Here is a 22,279-nt window from a genome sequence, read left to right on the forward strand (position 1 = left end):
AGTCACGTTTTCCTCGTCTTTGACCTTTCATACCGCCACTGTCACATCCAGCTTTCTCACACCCGCGCCCAGAGCCACATGGACGAAGCAGGCGTGCTCATTAGCTGCCTTTTTTAACAAGCTGTAAGCACGCACACACACACACACACACACACCACGTGCACGTGCACGTACGCTCCATGCGGAAAGAGAACCCGGTGCTGGTGTAAAACCGGGTTTCAGTATGGGAACATTACACCAGCTCAGCCTACAGCCGCTCATTATCAGCAAAGCTAATAACCCCGGGTGACATGGCGGAGTTGCCTTCCCCAGTAAGGCCTCCGGCACAAATTGGCTCCCCATATGAGCTCGTGATTGCAGGTGACAACATCTCATTAAGTCAATGGAATGCTTCTCCTCACTTTACTCAGCAATGCTGTCCATGAAAGAGGATGGAAACCTGGACTGGTTTGGTGGCACATGGCCATCGCACAGTTCTGGTGGAACTTGCAGGGGGGGGAGAAAAAAAACTGGGCGTAACCATAGCAACAGCAGATCATAAACAGCACTTGACTGTTTACGTGTAAACTCTCACGGCTACTTCGTTAGTATTTATTTATTTGATTAGTTTAGGTCAGAGAATGTTACAATTACAGTTACAAGCACAAGTCACACATTTTACATCTTTTTTCTTTCTTGATTTAATATAGAAAAACAAAGGAATTGAAGGACAGTATAAATTAATTCTGCTACTAATGATAATTACTTTAGAGGTGGGAATAAATATTTAATTAAACGTTAGGAGCTTACACTACTTTCCTACTTCAGAATAATCTTTGTACAATATGATCAATAAAAAGAAATTATATTTCCAGTAGAAGCACTTTTATTGATTTTTGACCTTGACTGTGTGGTGAGTTTTTTTCTCGAAAGATCTCAGCTACATTTCAATGAAGTTGTTTTTAAAGTGACTACATTTGTCAATTTCCTGTTTCTTGAAAATGCAATTCTAAATTGAATAGCCAAATATAGAACTATATGTGGTCGTTAAACCCTGAGATCGAAACTGCAGCTACTTCATATGCATATTATAACAACAAATGTGCTCAATAGTGTTCGGACTATTACATCAAGTCAAAAAATTATCTGAGTTAGAGAGTTTCTTTGAGCCACAAATGGTAAAATATGTAGGAATTTGGCCTGTTTTAATGACTTCCAACATATTTTATAACATAGCTGACATATAATCTATAAATGTGTGCATATTTGCACTAAATTTTTAAACACAATATCTCAGTATGCCAACTCAAAAAAAAAAAAGGACCTTCAAATGTAGGGAAGATATTTTCATTATGTGGCATGCTGGTGCAGTGTTACGCACTTTCACGTCACTACAAGATGACCCAAGTTCAATTTTGCGTTGAAAGGCTGCAGCAAGCGCAAGTAAGTCAAGTTCATTTCCTTTTTGGAGCCGCGGTCGTTGGACTTTGGTGCTGAGACTTTGGTCGAGAGCACATAATGAAGGAATCTTTCACTGTACAATAGGAAACCGGAGCGTGCGCCAATATTTGAGGACGATCTTGTTCTGTCTCCAGTTCATTAATTCCCAAAATGTGTTACATTCATCAACAGCACACGCAGAATATTTCCATCCTCAGATTCGACCCCTGTAATTCCAGACGCTTGCTGGCGCTCCCTCGGTCTCGGTATGTCGCTGCAGGCTCCCTGCAGGTATTTGCCTCTCATGTCTGAGATACTCGGGCTGCTCAATTTCACACACCAGCAGTCCCAAATGCCACCGGAGGACCTCAGTGCTTAAAATCCTTTGCAAAAACACGGCACCGCTAATTGCACATTGCTTGTATCCACATTTGCATTGGGATCCCTGTGACCTCGCGGAGCAGATTTGTCTGTAAGTGGTATTTAGTAGAAAGTTTCACAGCGGCCGCGGAAAGTGTCCTCCGAGAACACAGAGCGAAGCTTGCGGCTCCTTCATTAGGGACGTGGTCTCTTCTCTGCCGTAGAGGCCACATCTCTTTTCAAATAATAAGTCACATTTCTTGAATTTGCCCTTTACTTAGTTGAAACGGAAACAAAATATATAACAAATAATACAGAAAGTGTTTTTTGTTTTTGTTTTTTTCATTACAGATTGATCATACAAGTTTTTTTACCACATATTTCTTCTTTTTCTGAAGGACTCTGAGGTTATTAATGTTATTATTCTTATTTCATTTTTTTTAATTAGTTGTAGTTATTTTATGATAGAGCTAATAGGGTCAGCTGACCCTCTTGGGAGCCCAAGCAAAGTGGATTGGTCAGCAATCCAGTTTGTTCGTCTGTCCATACGAATGGCCGTCAATGTTTATAGCGTGTTGTATTCTGTGCACGTGTGCACCCACTAGTGGTCACACACGATAACCACACTGCTTTCAGCTTCGCTGCCATTTCCATGTAAACAGACATCATTTTTGAAACTTTCCTGAAAGAAAAAAAAAAAGAAAAAAGCCAAAGACTTACTTGAAGTGTTGTGTAAACAGAGATTTAATCAAAATGTCTTTCCTCTCAGTTTGTCCCGTTCAGGGACTACATCGACCGGACGGGGAATCACATCCTGAGCATGGCCCGGCTCGCCAAAGACGTCCTGGCCGAGATCCCGGACCAGTTCCTCTCCTACATGCGGACCCGCGGGATCAAGCCCTCCCCGGCGCCGCCTCCCTACACGCCCCCAGTAAGCCAGCCCCTCCAGACCCAGATATAAGGAGCGTGGCGGGGGAAAGGTCTCGGAGTCGGAGGGGGGTTCGCTGGACTCAAAACGCGAAATACTTCCATTTCCTTAAAAGCGCTCTCCATGCCTTGCGGATCACGGTGGTCTTTCTTGTTGAAGAAGCTGCATGTCGGGCCGGGAGGGAGGCGATTCTGGAGGGCAGGAGAAGCCAACAAGCGTCTGTTTACTTCCACTGTCAAGCATTCCTGTTGATGTCTGGAATTTTCTTATTATTATTATTTAATTTTTGGCCTGACAAACCTGGAAAAGCTTTGGGGTGAAATCCGAGCGTCTTCATTCGGGCTTTGAAGAAAAGAATGCAGGGGGGAAAAGATGAAGGAAAAGAGGGGATGAAGGACAACTTATTGGACGCACTGTAAAGAGAATGTCTCCAGACAAACAGAGAAATCACTTGATCTTAAATGAAGACTAAGTTTTCCTGTAAATAACTGGACTAATGTAACTTCTACTTCTCTCTCTTTCTATCTATCTTTCTCTCTCCAGCTCGCTCACTGTTTACAGTAAACTCTTAAAGATTTTTACTGTTGATACTTTTATATACACATAGCTTGTAATACACTCTCTCTCTCTCTCTCTCTCTCTCTCTCTCTCTCTCTCTCTCTCCTGACGTGTGTCAGGTAGCAGTGCAGGTCCTGGTAGCCCCTCTGTACCGTACCGTACCGTACTGTACTGTACCGTATTCTAGTGTTTGTAATAACCTTTTGCATGAGTGTAGCCTCAGACAAGTGCATGCATATAGTGGCCCTGCACTACCTCTTCTACCCGTCCGTCCGTCCATCCGTCCGTCCGTCTGTCTGTTGGGGGTGAGTGTCCGACTGCCTGTGTCCACCTGTCACATCTGTCTTCCTGTTAATGCCGAGCCTTATGTATGCTCATCTCTCTTTCTTTTACCTCGCCTTTATTTTTTTTGGAGGGGGGGGCTGCGTTTCCATCCGTCGGTTTTCAACTCTTTAATCTACTCGAGTTCCTTGATGATCGCGTGTGATTATTTGCCGGTTGAATGGAAACGCAGCTTCTCGCCATGCCCTCCGCTGTATTTCTGTGTGCGCCTCGGCACCATGTCGCCCACGCGCTCGGGCCTTTTCGTCTCGTCACGTCACGTCACGTCGCCGCCCCGTGTTTAAAAACGACAGCAGCTGCTCTCAAACAAAATGCTGTTTGAGCAAAAAGAGCCCAGTGGTCAAAAACGCATTGAAGAAAAAAAAAAAGAACACACTTTTCTTTTTCTTTTTTTCTTCCTTTTGGTTTTCTTTTGTGTGCGTGTAGCTTTCATACGGCTTCACGTGTTGGTTTGTGTGACGTGCAGAGTCTTCTGCTCTTCTGAATGTGGAGGGATTGATCAGTGTGAACGGGAGTTTTTGTTTGGTTTTGCATGAAAGGCCAAAACATTACATGAAGTTTTTAATTGCAGTTTTTTTCTTTAGTTTTTTTGCATAGTGAGTGAATTACACAACCTAAGTATGTTTGAGCATTATCATGATGTGAATGGCTTCATTGTTTAAAAAAAAACAAAAATCACTATGTTTTGTTTTTTTTCACATGAAAACAGTCTTCCGAGTGAAAGGCTTGGATTTTTTTTTTCTTTTTCATATGCACCCAACAACTTTTTTTTTTTAAGTGCAAAATAGTTGTCATTGTAAATATTTACGCTAGATTCTTAAAATTTGCCGTTGTTCAACCAGAAAAGTGGTAAATTCCTCAAATGGCACAAGTTTGCATATCAAAATAACCATAAGGTTCATTTGGAAGATGTTTAGGCCCAAAATATGAATAATTTTCACTTGAATTGCAAATATACAACTTTAATTTTCACTTTTCAGTCAAAAAAAACAAAAAATCCTGAAAGTCATGCAGGATCATTTTACATTATTAGCAGCATTTGTTTAACAAGTTTAAAAACAGTTTTTCTCTTCCTCATATCACAAAATCTCAAAAATATAAAAGCATAAAAATTGACTAATGTATTGTTTGGTGCATTTACTTTATTTTTGTAAAATATGAAGCATGTTGGAAAAAGTCATAATCTGAAATTGGTTCATTTAACATCATTTTCAAACTCGTCTGATTTACTAGAGTAGATAATTAGACAAGATAGCCGATCCTACATTCTATTTTTATTTCATTCAGCTAATGACAAAAAAGGATGTCCCGGCTAGCTCAGTTGGTAGAGCATGAGACTCACAATCTCAGGAGTAGTGGGTTCGTGTCCCACGCCGGGCGTCACCTTCCCGTGGGCTCACCACCTGCAGGAAGGTTCTTAATCGGCGCATTGTGATCTGGGTGACAGTGCTCAGACTGTCACCCCCGCGACCCGGAAATGGATAAGCGGAAGAAAATGAATGAATGAATAATGACAAAAAATAGGATTAATTGTAATTTAACAGCAGCTCCAAAAATGCCTGAAATGTGCATCAAGCTTAAAAAACTTTTTGAAATGCTGCCACCGTGCACGCGCAACACGACCATAGTAAAGAGTTCTTCTGCACGCGGGTAACAACAAGAACAAAAATGGCGACCTCCAGGGTGGCATAACTATCAGCCCATAATCTCCTGGGCTTTGATAGATTCAGAGATTAGAATCACCTATAATAACAATCCAACTTGGATTGAATATCTGTAATCAATACCGGCGCATATCAAAGTATTAGAATATTAGACAATTAGTTTTGTCTGTTATTTTTACACCCGTAATATATAGACGAACAAGTTTAAATCATCACTATTGCATTCCAAAAAAGGATCCTAAAAGCTGCCACCAACAATAAAATACATGACATTACAAAATTATTATTGCAAAATTGACTTAGAGCATACTATATATGGACTTTTAAAACTCCACTTATTATTATTCCATGTATGTTTTGTGCATTTACCACAATGAAATAGTTTCTCAGTGGATCTGGTGTATATTGCTGCATTAACACATAAAGGAACCTAACGTTCATTTATTCTGTTTCTTAATTGCACCAGTGTGAAAACGTTTTTTTCCGACCGTACGAACATATCTCTGCAGAACACAGAACAACCGGACGTATGATTACAGCTGCAAGTGGGAACGAGGAGCTCATTCCCCCTCGACAGTCTGCTAACAGATCCACTAACTGTTGTGGCTGGGGGATTGAGAGAGTTCATTACAGGCTCTGTTGATAGGACGTTTTCCTGCGGTACCATCACATACGTGTGCAGCAGCGATTGAGGCCGGTGTCTCGTCCCCACAGTGAACTGAACTGCTGCTTTCTGCTGCTCGTGAAATTGATTTGTGGAGGGAGATATGTTAAATTGTCTCACTTTAATGATTCAAGTGGAGCAAAAGGGAGATAAAAGGGAAATGACTGCTCTCACGCTGTGTCGAGTTTGAATGTTTTCACCCTATTTTTATTCCCAGCTTATTGGTGGACCATAGGAGCCCCCCCCCCAAAAAAAAAAAACCGTCACATCTCATACTAAATACAACTTTCTATTAATTTATTCTAATTTATGGAAGCAAGAAAAGACATATAATGACCTTAAGTATCTAATCTTGTAAATGCAATAGTTTTATAGCACAGAAGTATTTTTATTGGTGATATAAATTTGTGCAGTTTATTTGAAATAAAAGTTGAGAATTTAACAGCTGAAGACTAGTAAACCTTCAAAAAACTCTGTAAATCAATGTGCTATAAATGTGATTTCTTCCCAAGAGAGCCACAACGTTGCATATGCATTACCTTTGGATGTTGGGTGAGGAATTAAAAAAACATGGATTGATTAACAATTATTTGGGGAAGAAATAAGGTGTTAAATCAACATTTAGGTCATATGAACACAAAAATCTAAACTGAGGTTTTTTGCCTTTTTAGTATCAAAGTATATAGTTGTACTTTTCTGTCTTCGGCGTTCCTCTGCAGGTTTGTGCCTCTGTGTTCAAGTTGGTTTCATATAAATCACCATTTCTTCTCCAAGTATTTTAATACTTTCATAGTATTTGGTCAGTACTTAGACATGCAACATGATCACCAATTACATTATGTTTTTGAAATATAGAGCTTTGTGCCATATACTGATTTCTATTGTTAAAGACACGCTAGAATTAGACTAGATTCAGAAGAAGGTTCAATACTGAGAAATTCCAACAATTAACTTTAAATTTAGCACATAAATCTGGTTGAGATTCCAATATTGTAGTCATTTCAATTCATTTTACTTCCAGCGTCCATTTTCTTTCATTAGTATTTACTTTCTGGCAGAGATGACGACGCTCCTTCCTTTGCTTCAGCATCAACACATAGACCAACACACGATCCTATTCGACGGCACAGCCTTTTATTCTGCTTCGCGTGGACAACATTTTAATCACCAACTTTGCCAAACCCCATGAAGCCACAAGTGTGTGTGTGTGCATGTTTTTGATATAAGTAGCTACACTTTGTGTGTGTGTGCGTGCGTGCGTGCGTGCGTGCGTGCGCGTGCCCATGAGGCGCCTCCTGTAAGACTGTTTTCTTAGGCCATGTGAGATGTTAACACACGTCAGATCTTTGTTTACTAAAGATATCCAAATAATATATTGTATGCTCGTCATATCTTCTGAACAATGTGCACTATGTTTGCATGTACAGTTTTACAAAGGATGCACCAGTTCCTTTTGTTGAAAAAAAAAACTGAGTGTTTTGAAATATTAACAGATCTATATATGAAAATCCAACTGTACAAAAATGGCCTTAAATCTTTCACCGATTTTAATATCTTTTTTTTCTTCTCGGGATTGTGCGATGCCTTCTTCAGAAAACGCGACTCGTTTAAAGGAATCGATCGGTATCTATTTTGTGTTTCGGTGTTTCTATTGCTTTCTAGTGTATTTTTCCTTTGCACAAGTTCAATTATGGAAACAAATTATCTTGTACTTTTTTGAAAACCGTGATTAATCAGAGAAAGCATGGCTGAAGTACTGATTGTCTGATAATACATATAATAGATGACTATTTCTGTATCGAACTATGGATTTTTAAATAAATATTCGTATTAAACTACACCGGCTGGGAGGTGGCGATGTTTGACCTGCTTTGTCTTTATGTTCTCCTGTCTTGTCTTTTTTCCCATTATTATTTTTTTATAGAATTATATCTATAAATATTATCTCACTACAACAAGTGTTCACATTATTACAGTATTGTACGGATGCTTGTGTTTCATATTTGAATAGAAGTAAAATGTCAGACTCAAATCATCTACTGAAGCAAAAGCTGCTGGAATGAAGAGTAAACATGTTTTGTTGATGCAAGAGGATTTTTGTTGTTGTTGTTGTTGTTTGGTGTGAAGGTAAAATGCACATTGAAGTGCACAAAGACATTGAAACTCAACTTGCATCATAGTTTTGAGCGATAACATAAACCATTTTGTAAATCAGAAAAGGTTAAAATGATAACCTGGTTGGATATACGGTAAATAACACTAAGTTTAAGCATTTGACAATGATTGATGCAACTTGATCGACTTCAAGTTACTTTTGTTCTTCCCACTCCTGCTTTTTATTCTTTGTCTGCAGGAGAAGCATCAGAACTGTCATCAGGACTCAGTCCAGGCTGCTTTGCTCCGTCCAGTCCAGTAATGTAATGGACCTACATGGGTTCATGATCCCTTCCCTAAATTATGTAACACAACTGTTGAGACTTCCAGCTCTTTTGGGTTTTATTTTTTATCCAGTTATATAGGTTAGTTGGTAGCGTGCATCTTTTTTTTCTACCTTCATGGGGGTAAAGGTGGAAGTTATATGAAGCGGTGGAATGAAACTTTCCAGGCTGCTTGTTGTTACCTGATCTGACGCCAGCATCCCTGATTGTTTCCACCTGGCTCTCATCAGTGTTCATTCCAATGTATTTCAGGTTTGTCCACCTCTTTGTGTTTGCAAGTTCATCTTGCCGTGTGTGTCGCGCTCGTCCTCGGTTTCACTTTGTAGGTGATTTGAATCGTTTTATCGCCAAGAGTTTTCTGCTTCAGACTCCTCAACAAAGAAAGGGAGGCAACATTGAGGGATGATCGAGGGGTTAGGATTGTGAATGGGTGAAATAAGTAGTGGGTCAGAATAAAGGGATGAAATAAGGGCGAAGGAAAGGAAGAATCATGGCAGAATAAACAGAGAAATGATGAACAAACTGAAGAGGGACAAAAATTAGCAAATGGCTGAATGACGAGAATGAGAACGAGGGATTCAAGGGAAGGAAAGAGGCGTGTATGAATGGGTGAATTACAAAATGGAGGAAGGAGGTGGAATAAATTGAAAGAATGAGGGGTTGGGAGAATGAGGCAGGAGGATGAATAAAATCAGGTATTTTGAGTGAATGCATGGATGAATTCAGAAATGGCAGTAGAGAAACAAAGGGGCACATCGAATCGATGAATTGAAACATGAAGAAAAGTGATGGAAGGAAGAGAGAGAAGAAATGAACAAGGAATTAGTGGGGGGGTTGAATGGAATGAGGGATGGTGGGGGAATGTATGTGTGAATATTGTGAATCGACAAAAGGGATGAGAAGGTAAGAAAGCAAATCGGTGGATCGGTTCATCTCGTCCTGAAACAAAAGACTGGAGAACCCTGAGAATATAGTTGGTGAACTAACCTCCTTTACATCGCGACTCGCCCAGAAAAAAAAATCTTCATTTAATTTTACAAAATGTCACGTGACCACACCGCCCTCCGTCTCCCAAGGCGGTGACTCGCTTTGGCGGTCACGTGCTTCCATATGAGCCGCTGTTTACATGCTTACTTTATTAGTCTTCACCTGCCTCGTTGGCTGAAAGTCCCAATTAGCGTTATTCCCTCCATACCCCCCTCACTTTGCATCTCTCCCTGGCTTGATAATAAGCATGTGACAACCTGTCACATTCTGTAGGTTGGCTATCTGTCACCCTCAGCTCTGTCGCTTCGGCGAACGGAAGGAAAAAAAGACGGTGGATAAACAACAAACAGATTTGCTGCCAATTATGTGCTCCACGAGTAACAGCCACAACTATGTTTACACCAGATATACAGAGCTGCGGTGTTACTGTATGGATGTGCTAAAACTTCCCTCTTGACAGACGATGCAGTATTGTTACAGCCCCTCTGAGCTGTGTTAAAATGCATTCTGGGATATGGAGGAAACCCGACATGTTAAAAAGGAAAGACTCTGGGCATCCATTAGGGTTTAATGTAGTATGGTTGTTTCCCTCGTTGTCGGCAGCCCTGAAGACGCCGTTGACATTTCCGAGCTGTTTCCGTCAAAGTGAGACATCCGGTGTGCGTCAACAATTTGCCGGTAATAAATCTGACCGATGGGGACGGACACATTCAATTGTGCACACGGTGTCTCAGCTGACCGAGCTGATCGCCGTCAACCCTCTGGTGTATATTAAATACATCTCATGTGCTGTTCCATCTATTCGGCCCTCACGTATTTAAAGGGAAAAAAAAAAAAAAGCGCAGGAAAATTGGCCAATAAATTTACTGATCCACATTTGCATATATTTGCAAAACAAATTTTCCTCGGCCGGCAAAGAATCAGGCCTCAAATTGTAGACTGGCAGCCGGAAGCGAAGTCAAATTACAGCTCCGATGTGGATGTAATATTGATGCATGAAGCAGGACAGGAGGAAGGAACGTTCTATCATTGTAAAAAAAAAAAAATGAATCACTCTTCCTACTTGTTTAATGACGGGTTCGATCTGTGTGGCGGCGACGAGGTGGAGAAGAATCACTGTTTCCGTCTGGGTGGGATTATTCTGTCAAGATTTTGTCCTGATATGAGTGGTTCTCGTTTATCAAACCATCAGACTTCGAATATTCTTGAAAGGCCAGAAAACGGTGCCATTTCTGTGTTTATGCTTTACAGATGAATGGGGGATTGTTATTTTTTCATTCTAAGGACTAAAAAAATATATTGTTGTGAAATATTTATGTTTCTCTTTTCGAGCTCAAGTCCAATATTCCAAAGACAGGTGTAGGCCACCCTGTTTATTAAAGATTTCAAGTGATCAATCACATATTCTGGAATGTAGATAAAGTAGAGAAAATAAAACCACAAAATAGACACATTCCAAAACTGGAACAAACGTTGAAAATTTAGGCACCAGCCTTGCACTATCACTCCATTTGTGGCTGCCGGCAGGGTTTGGCCTGCATGATTCTGAGTCACAATGTTTAGATTGATGTCAAGAAGGTTCCAGAGCGACCAAAATAAAGGACAAAAATAGAGGTTTGCATCCATATGGAGCGTTTGAGTACGTTCAGAAAATGCACAGGAATAATGCAAATTAACGGCGGATTTCAATAGTGGAAGTTACCTTGTAAAAACGCTTGCACAGCTCTACAGTCAAATAATAGAAATAAATCCAGTCATAAGAGGGAGTCTGACATCTGAATTTTCACCTTAGTTATTATCTAGCCGATAAAAGGTTAATTATAATCCAAAATTTAACACTCGTCCTCCTTCCTCTGTTCTCTTCTAGCCAAAGACACAGACACATCTTCTCTTTCATTACAGAAGCTTAAAGTCTTTTTTTTTTTCTTTTTTTTTTTTTTTTACCAAACCACACCTGAAGTTAGCAAATCAATTTCTTTTTCTTGTTTACTTTTCTTATTGCCCCACCCCCACAAGTTATCTGGCAGCCCCGAGGGTTGCACATCCGAGGAGGAGATTCAATATGACATATCAATTTTTGCTCAAATGAATTTAAAAAAAACAATCCGTTCTTTCTTTGGCACTTCTCGCATTCAACTGGCTTCCTCAGCTCTCTCTTTCTGGGGCCGTCACCTGCTACATTTATAATATTTCTGAATTGGTGGTGGTGGTGGGCAGATGAATTGTACAAATGTGAATTGCATTGGTGGGGGAGCCTGGTGCCTCAGGTTGCTATAAATAGCGTGATTTTCCCAGCATCCCTAGGGGTCAATGAAAGAGATGAGTCGATGGATTGATTGAGGGTTTGAAGAGAGGCGGAGTGAGGAAGAGGTGCTAATATCACTGTCAATCAAGGCGGCGGCGGCGTGCATCTCAACACCGGGTACAAAGAAACGAGGGACAGCGGAGGAACAACACAGCTCATTAACGGCAACACAGCGAAACATCAAGAGCAGGAATTCACAGGGAGACGCTGAGAAAGAAAAAGAAAACAACCTACAGAAGCACCAATTGTTATAAAATATGTTTTTAAGTTGGAATGCTACAAAAAAAAAAAAAAAAAAACATGTAGCATGATGCTAAAACATCCCCCTTGAGCATTCCCATCAAATCATCCATGCTGTCAGCGGAGGACAAGTGACTCCTTCGCTCCCTAATTGTTTAAATACTTATTCAGCAGATGATTATGTGGTAATTAGTTGATACAAAAGGTCATGTCAGGATTTCGTCCTTTAAAAAGACTTGATGTCTTTATGCTTGAGTAAGTCTAATGAACACTGTGGTCGATGTCTGTCAGCCAGGGTCGTAATTATGTTCGCTTGTCACTTCCTGACACAGCCTGTAGCTTAGCAACCTTCCACGGAGACGGAGCTAAAGTTGGAACTCATTTGAATATCCCTGTGAAATTAAAAAAGAAGACGGGAAAGAAAAAAAAAACAAAGGAAAAAAAAGAAAAAAGAAACTCAGGTGGTTGATGCAACGCTTAGCGCAGAGTTGACTTTTGTCCCCCTTTCACCGTGGAATCATGACCAGGACGAATGACCACCAATCTGCTCCCACGCAAGCCTCTTATAGGACGTCAAACTTCGCAGACAGCACGCCGCCGCCGCCGCCAGTATAGATGTGGGCAGGTTTGATAATTATCATGTGCTGTTAATGAAGCAAAACACATGTTTTGGCCACTCCGCCCATCCGACTCCCACAGTCTTTTATTAATAGAACACTGTTTCTTCTGTGTTATGATTTTTTTTCCAAAAGGTGTGAAGACTTGTCGAGTGGCCAGCGTGCTCAGACTCGTGCTTTGGTTTTCAAAGCGCTTTTGTTCCATGGCGTGTTCTGTTCGCATATGGAACGTCTAAATGAGATTTTCTATTTCAGTTTGCAGTGGATTGTTAGCGCCGTGGCCGCGATGCGATTCGTGAAGAAAACCAGGAGGGACAGTTGTTTCTGTTGAATTAGGTGGGGTCGAAATTAAGGCGAAAACAAAAAGTCATTAGGCCTTTATTTTTACATTTGTCTGTGATTCCCAATTTAGTGCGATCTCATTAAGAAATCCTCATTTATGTAGCATTAAAGTCTGAGTTTGGACAAAAGTTAAAGTCACAGATAAGAAAATCATAGTTATAATGACAAAATGGACTTAATGTTAAATCATAACCATTAGTGTAACAGTGAAGTCATATGCTATACTATAGACTATATTTCATCTATTAATCTGAAATATTCCAAATATATTGTACCATATATTGGCCTCCAGAAAATGAGTGACATACTGGCACTTTATTTGTTGAAAACATGAATAACCCCTTAAAAGTGACACCTATCAGAGAGTTGACCTGTCCTCTAGCGCCAACATCAGGCCACTGCTTGTCACTATTGTAATGTTTGTCGGCTCTTTCATTGATTATCCTCACTTTACCTAAACAAGAGATTTAATTAGTCGAGCCTATATGTGGGTTGGCATTAAACTACAATGAGAGGTTCCACACAGTACAATGTTAACAGTACAAGTTTAAAAGTTCTATCGTGCTCTAAAATAGTTGTTGCCTCATTGCCTTTAAACTAGATGTGGCATTTCTTTTTCTTTTTTTCTTCTCATTTTCATCTTCACGGCGTGTTTTAAACAACCTACTTGACATGTGAAATGTGACATGTGAAATGCTCGTCTCTATTTTCCCTCTGTTGAGCTCTAATTTCTTTGTCTGCAGTTGTTGCATGTACGCACAGCTTAATTAGATTTCAAACAAACCATGTTCAGTTAATCACTAGACGATAACAACAGCCTTGTCTTTCAAAAAAAAAGTACAAATGTAACTAGTGGTTTTGAAAACAAGTTTAATTAACAGGTCTTCTATACTTGATGCTTCTTCACGTCGTCCTAACATCTGTTTCTCTGTTGAAGGAGCAACGGAAACATAAACTGTAACCTCAATCAGTTGTCTCATGAAGCCCGCATCCAAAGAAAACAATTTGCATTCAATTGATTTCAATGACTTGCTTTTGAGCCATAATTACAGTATGAGAGAATCAAATGCCAATCATCACGTGTCGAAGCGCAATGTACCAACATCGTACGGGGGTCTCAAAATACAGTTATTAGTATAGGAATCCTTTCTGTCGTGCATTTCTGAGGGCTTCTCAGCCACAGGGGGCTTCACTTTACATTCAGTCCCACTTAAATGAAGTGAATCAGGCCTCCGTGCTGCAACATCAAGCTTCATTACAGCGCACGCACAGCAGCAGCAGCAGGACTAAGTGAGACAAAAGGCCTTCTTGGTTACACAGCTTTGTGTTGCCCTTGCCTTGTTTAATCGATAGCTACTACACACAGAAACTCATGCGTGCACACACACATGCACGCACACTATAAAGCCTGGGCTTGGACTCTATTAGCACTACATATAAGGCCACTTGTTCTTCTTAACCTGGTTTGATGTATTATACATCACAAGTGTGTGTGTGTGTGTGTGTGTGTGTGTGTGTCTTTGCAGACAGTGGGACACACACACACATGCACATTACTTCATACATTACATATTAAATCTTAATCAAATAATAACATGAGGGCAGATGGATTGCGAAGTCGCATCGCACTGAATTACAAAGAAAATACTGAGTGAAACAAATGGAATGAAGCTGCATTTAAATGGGCCTTACGACAATTAAAAGTTAAGATGAAGCTCGAGAAACACTGTTATCTTCAGAGCTTATGAATTCTGTAAATAAGCTCAATATTCTCTCATATGTCTCATTGTTTGTTTTGGGGTTTTTTGTTTTAAACACTATTCAATCCATTACCTTCCATTGTGCAATGGTCTTGACCCAAGTAATGATTTCAGGTATTAGTCGGTAAATATACGTTCTGTGGTTTTCAGATTTTGTTTTGGTGAGTAAATTTGTAATCCAACCATCTTAGGATCTACTGGAAGTTGCGCAGACACTAAAATTTACTATGCACACGAGTGCACCTTTGTTGGTGGACGTGCGGACGTGTGTGTAGGAGGCTGACTGATGTCCAGTGAAAGGGTCAGCGGTGTCAGGGGAGTAACAGAGTCATGTGGCAATCATGATATTACAGCTGCTCTTCTGGCAAAGCGCGCGCACGCACATTTGCATTGCAGGACCTGTATGTTGTCTTTTTGAAACTCGCAGGGAATGATCCACAAGTTGAACCTGTGAGAGTTTATGTAATGTGTAAATAGATCCGAGAGAACAGCGAGTGATAACAAGTTATAATTGGTATTAAGCTGAAGTCACCTCCGCCTCCCTCTGCTGTTTGTTGTTGCTCAAACGCCAAAGCAGAGAAGAAGTCACAGCTCACTGTAAAGTCAGTTTCAGTGTCAGTGAACAACACAGAGAGCAGAGATGCTGTTAATTAACTAAATGACTGTCATCTGAGTGTATGTGTGCGGCTGGCTGGAGTGATGGTTGCCATGGTGACGGAGTCCCCTGTGCTTCCTTTGACTGGCACTTAGGATTCAGTGACATTTGGCTGACATCACCCCATGAACTCCTGCTATTTCTGTCAGATCCACAGTTCCCATTACAACAGTTTATCCCACAGTGAGGCCCAAATAATGATAATGCACATGTCTGTGTAATCACATTTCTCTTTAATGTAACTGCAGCGGACAAAGACGGGAGTTAATGAAAGGGGTCATCTAATTTTTTTTCCCTAGAAATCTATGGTTTAGTCCATGTTTTAAAAAGGCTCTGATAAAAAAAAAATCACAAAAAGAAAAGAGGGCAGACTACAGTGTTCATTAAAACCATTTAACAGAGTTCAGTCCCAGTCCATTCATTTTTTTTTTTAAAAAAAAGGACACTGGCCACCGGTCTCCAGACCACAAACGAAAGTTCCAGAAAAAGTCCGCCATGATGGACTACAGTTGTGTGAGCAGCACAGCAGGGGGCTCCACCCAGGGCCATTTGACGCCAGAAACTGAAGGACACCATGTTATTAATGATCGGGACTCGCAGTGTGAAAGTACCAACAGCCGCTGTGTTTCACCTCTGTCTGAACGACCTCACCCCTCCATTCTCTCCTTTATTTTATTTGCATTTGAAGTCTGTTTTTTGTTTTCATTTGCAGACGATCTTTGTTTTTCTTTTCGTGATGTCAGTACATTACATGCCGGTGGTGTGGATCACTGAGCTGATTCTTTATTCTTTCTTGGCATTAAAGCTTGACATCGTCCATGTCGAGCAGGTCGCTGATTGTCTCCGCTTTTCGGAATCGGTGACAGCAGTGGTGACAGTGCATCCCCTTGGGCGATGGTGAAATAGTTGAAGTAAACACATTGCAAACTACTTCAATCCAGCAACTGCTGATGGCCTCCCGGCTGGAGGAAAAGGACCTCACGGAAGCTCTGGCAGCCAAAACACCTGATGGAGAGGAGGTACGGCCAGCTGAAGGCTGTCACTGATAAGATGCGTGTGGACAGCAACAAACACCGGGAGCTTGGCTGGGAAGAGAAACGGGTGGCCGCAAAGGAGGAAGATCTGCAAAAAGAACATGAGCAGCAAGTGGCCCAGCTGACTGCAGAGAACCAGGATCTCCGTGGAACACTCAGAATATTGGAGGAACCCAAGACCGAGCCTCTGGCGGAGTGGGAGCACCGCAAGGTAGATATTTTATTTCCAACGTTTCACACTACTCTAATATGACCACTTTTTACAGTAACGAGTAACTGTACCCTCTGCTCTCAGCCAATCTCAGTAACGGTGCGTTCAGGTACCATAAAAGAATCGGAACCAACAGAACATCATCATTGAATCATTGCAGCAATAAAATGCAACTGCAAAGACATTACACTATTTTTGTAATTTTCCTAAGTGAAAAGAAATATTTCCACCGCACATCCCACAAATGTGCGGTGGAACACCTGGCAACATAAAATAATTTTTATTTGCCAATAAGAAAAATTGTTACAACAAAGCAAGAATCATCCAAATTTAAATTTCCCTTTTTTTCTGCAATGTTCAGAATGAAAAACATAAAAGGAAAAACATTTTTTAAAAACTGTGATCAGCGATGCCGGTAAAGCGGTAATTGGCAACGCGTTACTCTCATAAGGTCAATTTTTTCAGTGACCAGTAATCTAACGCACACATTATCGAGTTGACGGCGACATAACCCCCGTTTGATGTGGCGTCCTGTCTTTGCCTTGCCACAGCATCGCTGTTAAATCTTATCAATCTCTCTTTGTGACAATATCCGGCGGTGACGAATGTTACAACACTTTATGCTTCTTAGGAATTCTCCATTGTGGGTTTACGAGTGACCGTGGGTTCCACGTCTCTGCATATGTCCCGTCTCTTGGATTGCTCATGTCGCAGCGTGTCATCAGTTCCTCATTGTCTGCCCTTATTCGTGTTTGAAGTGTTCCGGTCGCCCATTTGTCATCAGATGCCATTGATCTTATCTAGAAACATAGTTAAAAGCTTAGCTCCTCCATCCTGACGCACCAGAGTGGGGACCAGGCAACAGAGTCGCAGTCCTACACGCCTCTCTGAGTTTCCCTCTGGGCAGTCACCAACCATAGCTAACTTAGTTAAACATCCCATAGAGACTGTGTCTATCCCTCGGACCACCACAAGTATAAAACTATCTAAACCTAGGAAAATAACTTCTAATGACTACAAAAACTTAATCCGTATCAAGTGTGAAACTAGACAAAATCAAGACAAAAAAAAAAAAAAAAAAATTAAATGTGGTTTCCTAAACATTAGATCTTTATCATCCAAAGCTCTTCTAGTCAATGATCTGATAACCGAACACAACATTGATCTCTTTGGATTAACAGAAACCTGGCTACGTAAAGATGAGTATGTTAGTCTAAATGAAGCCTCCCCTCCAAGTCATATTAACACTCAAATAGCTCGTGAAAGTGGTCGAGGAGGGGGCGTGGCAGCCATCTTTAACTCTCAGTTACTAATTAACATGAACCCAAAACCCAACTTTAGTTCTTTTGAGAGTCTGAGCATGACCATGCGACACCCGTCAAATAAAATAGTAAACTCTGTAGAATTTGTAATCATTTATCGTCCTCCTGGACCTTATTCAACTTTTCTAACTGAATTCTCTGAATTTTTGTCAGATCTAGCCCTGACTAAAGATAAGGTTATCATGGTAGGAGACTTCAATGTTCATGTTGACGTAGAAAATGATAGTTTCAGTGCCAGCTTTAAATCTACACTTGACTCTCTAGGTTTCTCTCAGGTAGTAGACGGGCCTACCCATAAACATCTACACACCTTAGACCTTATTCTAACTTATGGTTTGAATATAGAGCATCTGACCATCTCTCCTCACAATGATTTCCTGTCAGATCACTTCTTAATAACCTTTGACTTTGTTCTAAATAGTTATAAACCTCCGGCTAAAGCCGTGTTAACCAGGTCTCTCTCTGATAACATAGTAACTAAATTCAAGGAAAGAATTCCCTCTGCTATAGAATCAGTAGTGAATCTTCCTGACCCGTATACTGTTGCTAGCTCAGACATTGAATACCTAACAAACAGTCTGACAGATATGCTAAAAACAACGCTAGACGACATAGCTCCTCAAAAAATGAAAATGAAAAAACAGGAAAAGTCCTCCCCATGGTTTAACTCATCAACCCGCGAGCTTAAACAACGCTCCCGTAGATTAGAAAGAACTTGGCGTTCAACAAAAACAGACCTAGATTATATAGCCTGGAAGGATAGCTTCAAAACTTATAAGAAAGCTCTGAGTAGAAGTAGAACTAATTACTACTCATCCTTAATAGAGGAAAACAAAAACAACCCTCGGTTTCTTTTCAGTACTGTAGCCAAACTGACCAAGAACCAAAATAGTGTTGAGCCCACCATTCCTAACAATATATGTAGTGAGGACTTCATGAAGTTCTTTCAAAATAAAATTACAACGCTTAGGGATAACATCCATCAAACCCTACCGTCCGTTAGCCCCATAACAGAGGAACTGGTTAAACCTAACAGTCATCTGGAATGCTTTCAGCAAATACAACTAGTCGAACTAAATTCCCTTATTTCTTCTGCTAAACCAACTACTAGCCTGTTGGACCCAATTCCTACTAGAATTCTGAAAGAGGCACTGCCACTAATTAATAATTCTATACTCGCAATTATTAACCAGTCTCTATCAATAGGCTATGTGCCCCAATCCTTTAAACTAGCAGTTATTAAACCTCTCATTAAGAAGCCAAACTTAGACACAAGCCTTCTCTCAAACTACAGGCCCATCTCCAACCTTCCTTTCCTGTCAAAGGTTCTGGAGAAAGTAGTCGCTAAACAACTCAATGATTATCTGCACGAGAATAATCTGTTAGAGGACCTTCAGTCCGGCTTCAGAATGAACCACAGTACAGAGACTGCACTGCTAAAAGTTACTAATGACCTTCTAGGGGCCTCAGATAGAGGTCTTCTATCGGTTTTAGTTCTTCTGGACCTTAGTGCCGCATTTGATACTGTCGATCATAATATACTTTTAAGGAGATTAGAAGATGCCGTCGGCATTAAAAACTTAGCCTTAAACTGGTTTAAATCATATTTATCTGACCGGTTTCAATTTGTTCATGTAAATAACAAATCTTCAATGCATGAACGGGTCCGGTGTGGAGTACCACAAGGCTCCGTCCTCGGACCGATATTGTTTAATCTCTATATGTTGCCACTCGGAAATATAATTAGGAAACACAGCATTAACTTTCATTGTTATGCAGATGATACTCAGCTATATTTATCAATTAAAGCCAATCAGGCCGACCAACTTGTTAAACTAGAGTCCTGCCTCAGGGACGTTAAGTCCTGGATGTCTATCAACTTCTTAATGCTCAACATATCCAAGACTGAGGTTCTAATCCTAGGTCCTAAAAAGCTCAGGGATTACTTTTCAGACAGTCTGATTAGGTTAGATAATATTACCTTAACCTCTAACAGTGATATTAGGAACCTGGGTGTTATTTTTGATCAGGATCTGTCCTTTATTTCCCATGTTAAACATGTCTCCAGGACAGCCTTCTTCCATCTAAGGAATATTGCAAAAATTAGAAACTTCTTGTCCTTCAAAGATGCAGAAAAAATTATTCATGCCTTTGTGACTTCAAGATTAGATTATTGTAACTCCCTAATGTCAGGATGTCCAAACTCCTCTGTTAGGACCTTACAGCTAGTGCAGAACGCTGCTGCACGTTTACTAACCAGAACTGGAAGAAGAGAGCACATCTCCCCAGTCTTAGCATCCTTACACTGGCTTCCAATTAAATCTAGAATAGAATTCAAGATCCTTCTGATCACATATAAAACTCTTCATCACCAGGCTCCGTCCTATATGGAGAAACTTCTAGAAGTTTATCACCCTCCACGAGCCCTTCGCTCTGAGGATGCAGGACTGTTGGTAATCCCTAAAGTCCATAAAAGTAAAACAGGAGGCAGGAGTTTCAGCCATATGGCTCCTTTACTCTGGAATCAACTACCAGCCTCGGTCCGAAAGGCCGACACCATTAGTTTATTTAAGAGTAGACTAAAAACATTCCTATTTGATAAAGCTTATCCTTAGGAATAAAATAGGAATAAAATAGGACCACTAAGTTGAGCTGCTATAGGCCTAGACTGCTGAGGGGATTTTTTCTCTCCCGTTAAAGGGAGGAACTCTACATTTGGAGGTTCTGTTTCTTGTCTTTCTTTCTTTCTCTCTGTGTAACAACATTACTGGAGCCACCAGACACTGCCGCAGTCTTTTTTATCCCTGACAGGAGGAGAGCAGGATCCAGGGGATCAGACCCAAGACTCACAGAGTGGAGTTACGACGGTCCTACTACCCAACCCCACCACAGCACCGGGACCCCACCGCAACGGCACGGCCCTTAAACTCCAGACTGAGATTGGCTCATCATCAGACCAACGCTCATCATAGACTTTTCTTAGTATTTGTACTTATCTGGCCTGTCTGCCACTCTCTCTCTCCCTCTTCTATTCCTCTCTCTCCCTGTCCTATCCCATGTACTTCTCCCCCCAACCGGTCAAGGCGGATGGCCGTCCTTCCAGAGTCTAGGGTCCGCCCCACGGTTTCTTCCTGAAGAGGGAGTTCTTGAACTTCTCTCCATGCGAGGGAGTTTTTCCTGGCCACTGTTGCTTGTTACACCTGCTTGCTTTGGAAGGGTTTAGTTGGGTCCTGTTGTACTCTATCATTGTAAGAGCGCTTTGAGATGTTTGTTGATGTGATTTAGCGCTTTACAAATAAAATTGAATTGAATTGAATTGAATCCCGTGGCAACTGAAGCAGACCTTGTTGAACTGGATGACGTCTGAGCATCCTGACTCCACTTCTCTGTAATTCACTCGGGCCTGAGGAAGGCTGTCGTTACATTAGCAATGTGTATATTGTGCTGCGTATTTCCAGTTGTGCTGCAATGTTGTCTGGCATATGTTGGTAGGATGGTGGTTGTTTTCAGGGTCCATGCAATGTTTGCCCCCGTCATGATTTTAAATAAAGGGTCTTTTTGAAACACATATACACCATCGACATGGTGTATATGTAAACCTTCATTCTATACGTGTGTAAAGGTGGGTTTCTGAGAGTTTTTATATGTGAAAACACTCCTGAACACTCTCAACAGCTGTTTATGATATGTAATGTGATTACTGCAGGTGAGTGAGGAAAGGGGGACTCGGTTTCATCAAAAGCTAAAATTGAGAAATGAAGCATGTGGGAGGGGGGGGGGGGGGGGGATTTCTATCATGATTGTTCCACTCTAAAGCAAACAGCACAGATACAGCAGATCTGGTTTGAGCAGGCTGAGAAAGGCTGAGCAGTGCAATCAACATTTGTATAATCATCCCAGTTTGACTTTATTAAAGTCTCTCCTGTGAGCTGGCCCCACACCGACGGATGTAATTAGAATCTAGAAATAGTCTAACAGCCTCGAAGGAGACTCTTGTTTTCATTTTTTTTTTTTTCCATCGATTGAGCTTTCGCTGCCTAAATAATAACAAACTGCGCTGCTCTCGGCCAAAGCCCCGTCAATAGGTTTCATTGTCATCGTTATGCAGGGCATAGTGTCAGTTCCGCTCATTGTGTGGTTGTGTATCTCATCTTCCAGCTTTTGTCCACCTGTAATTTCATTCAATTTGAAAGATCAACATTTGTCAGTGTTGGGAGTGATTTGATGATCACGTCGTACTCCTCCTCTTTCTCCTCCCCCACTCGTTCACTTTAGACAACCTCAGGGACTCCATACCTCCATACCGAGAAATGACTTTCAAACTGACTTGACTGGTTGATTTCATGTGGAGATACACTGCGTTCACAGGAATGTGTGGTTTGGTGTTGTAGCTCCTCCTAGTGATGGACTGTGGCTGATCACAGATCTGCAGT

At 41.0% G+C, this 22,279-nt stretch overlaps 1 protein-coding gene across 2 annotated transcripts in view; it reads left to right on the forward strand.

The window, feature by feature from the left end:
- LOC308127280 (copine-8) overlaps positions 1 to 4,326 on the forward strand; it is a 96,690-nt gene extending 92,364 nt beyond the window's left edge. For both annotated transcript variants that reach the window (XM_080492218.1, XM_080492219.1), the window contains one exon: positions 2,549 to 4,326. In XM_080492218.1, the coding sequence (XP_080348344.1) occupies positions 2,549 to 2,740 (192 nt within the window). In that variant the 3' untranslated portion in view covers positions 2,741 to 4,326. The remainder of the gene's footprint in view (positions 1 to 2,548) is intronic.
- Positions 4,327 to 22,279: the final 17,953 nt, after the last annotated feature.

Source organism: Lipophrys pholis (genome assembly GCF_963383615.2).
Source record: "Lipophrys pholis genome assembly, chromosome: 22".
In the NCBI taxonomy this organism is placed as follows: domain Eukaryota; kingdom Metazoa; phylum Chordata; class Actinopteri; order Blenniiformes; family Blenniidae; genus Lipophrys; species Lipophrys pholis.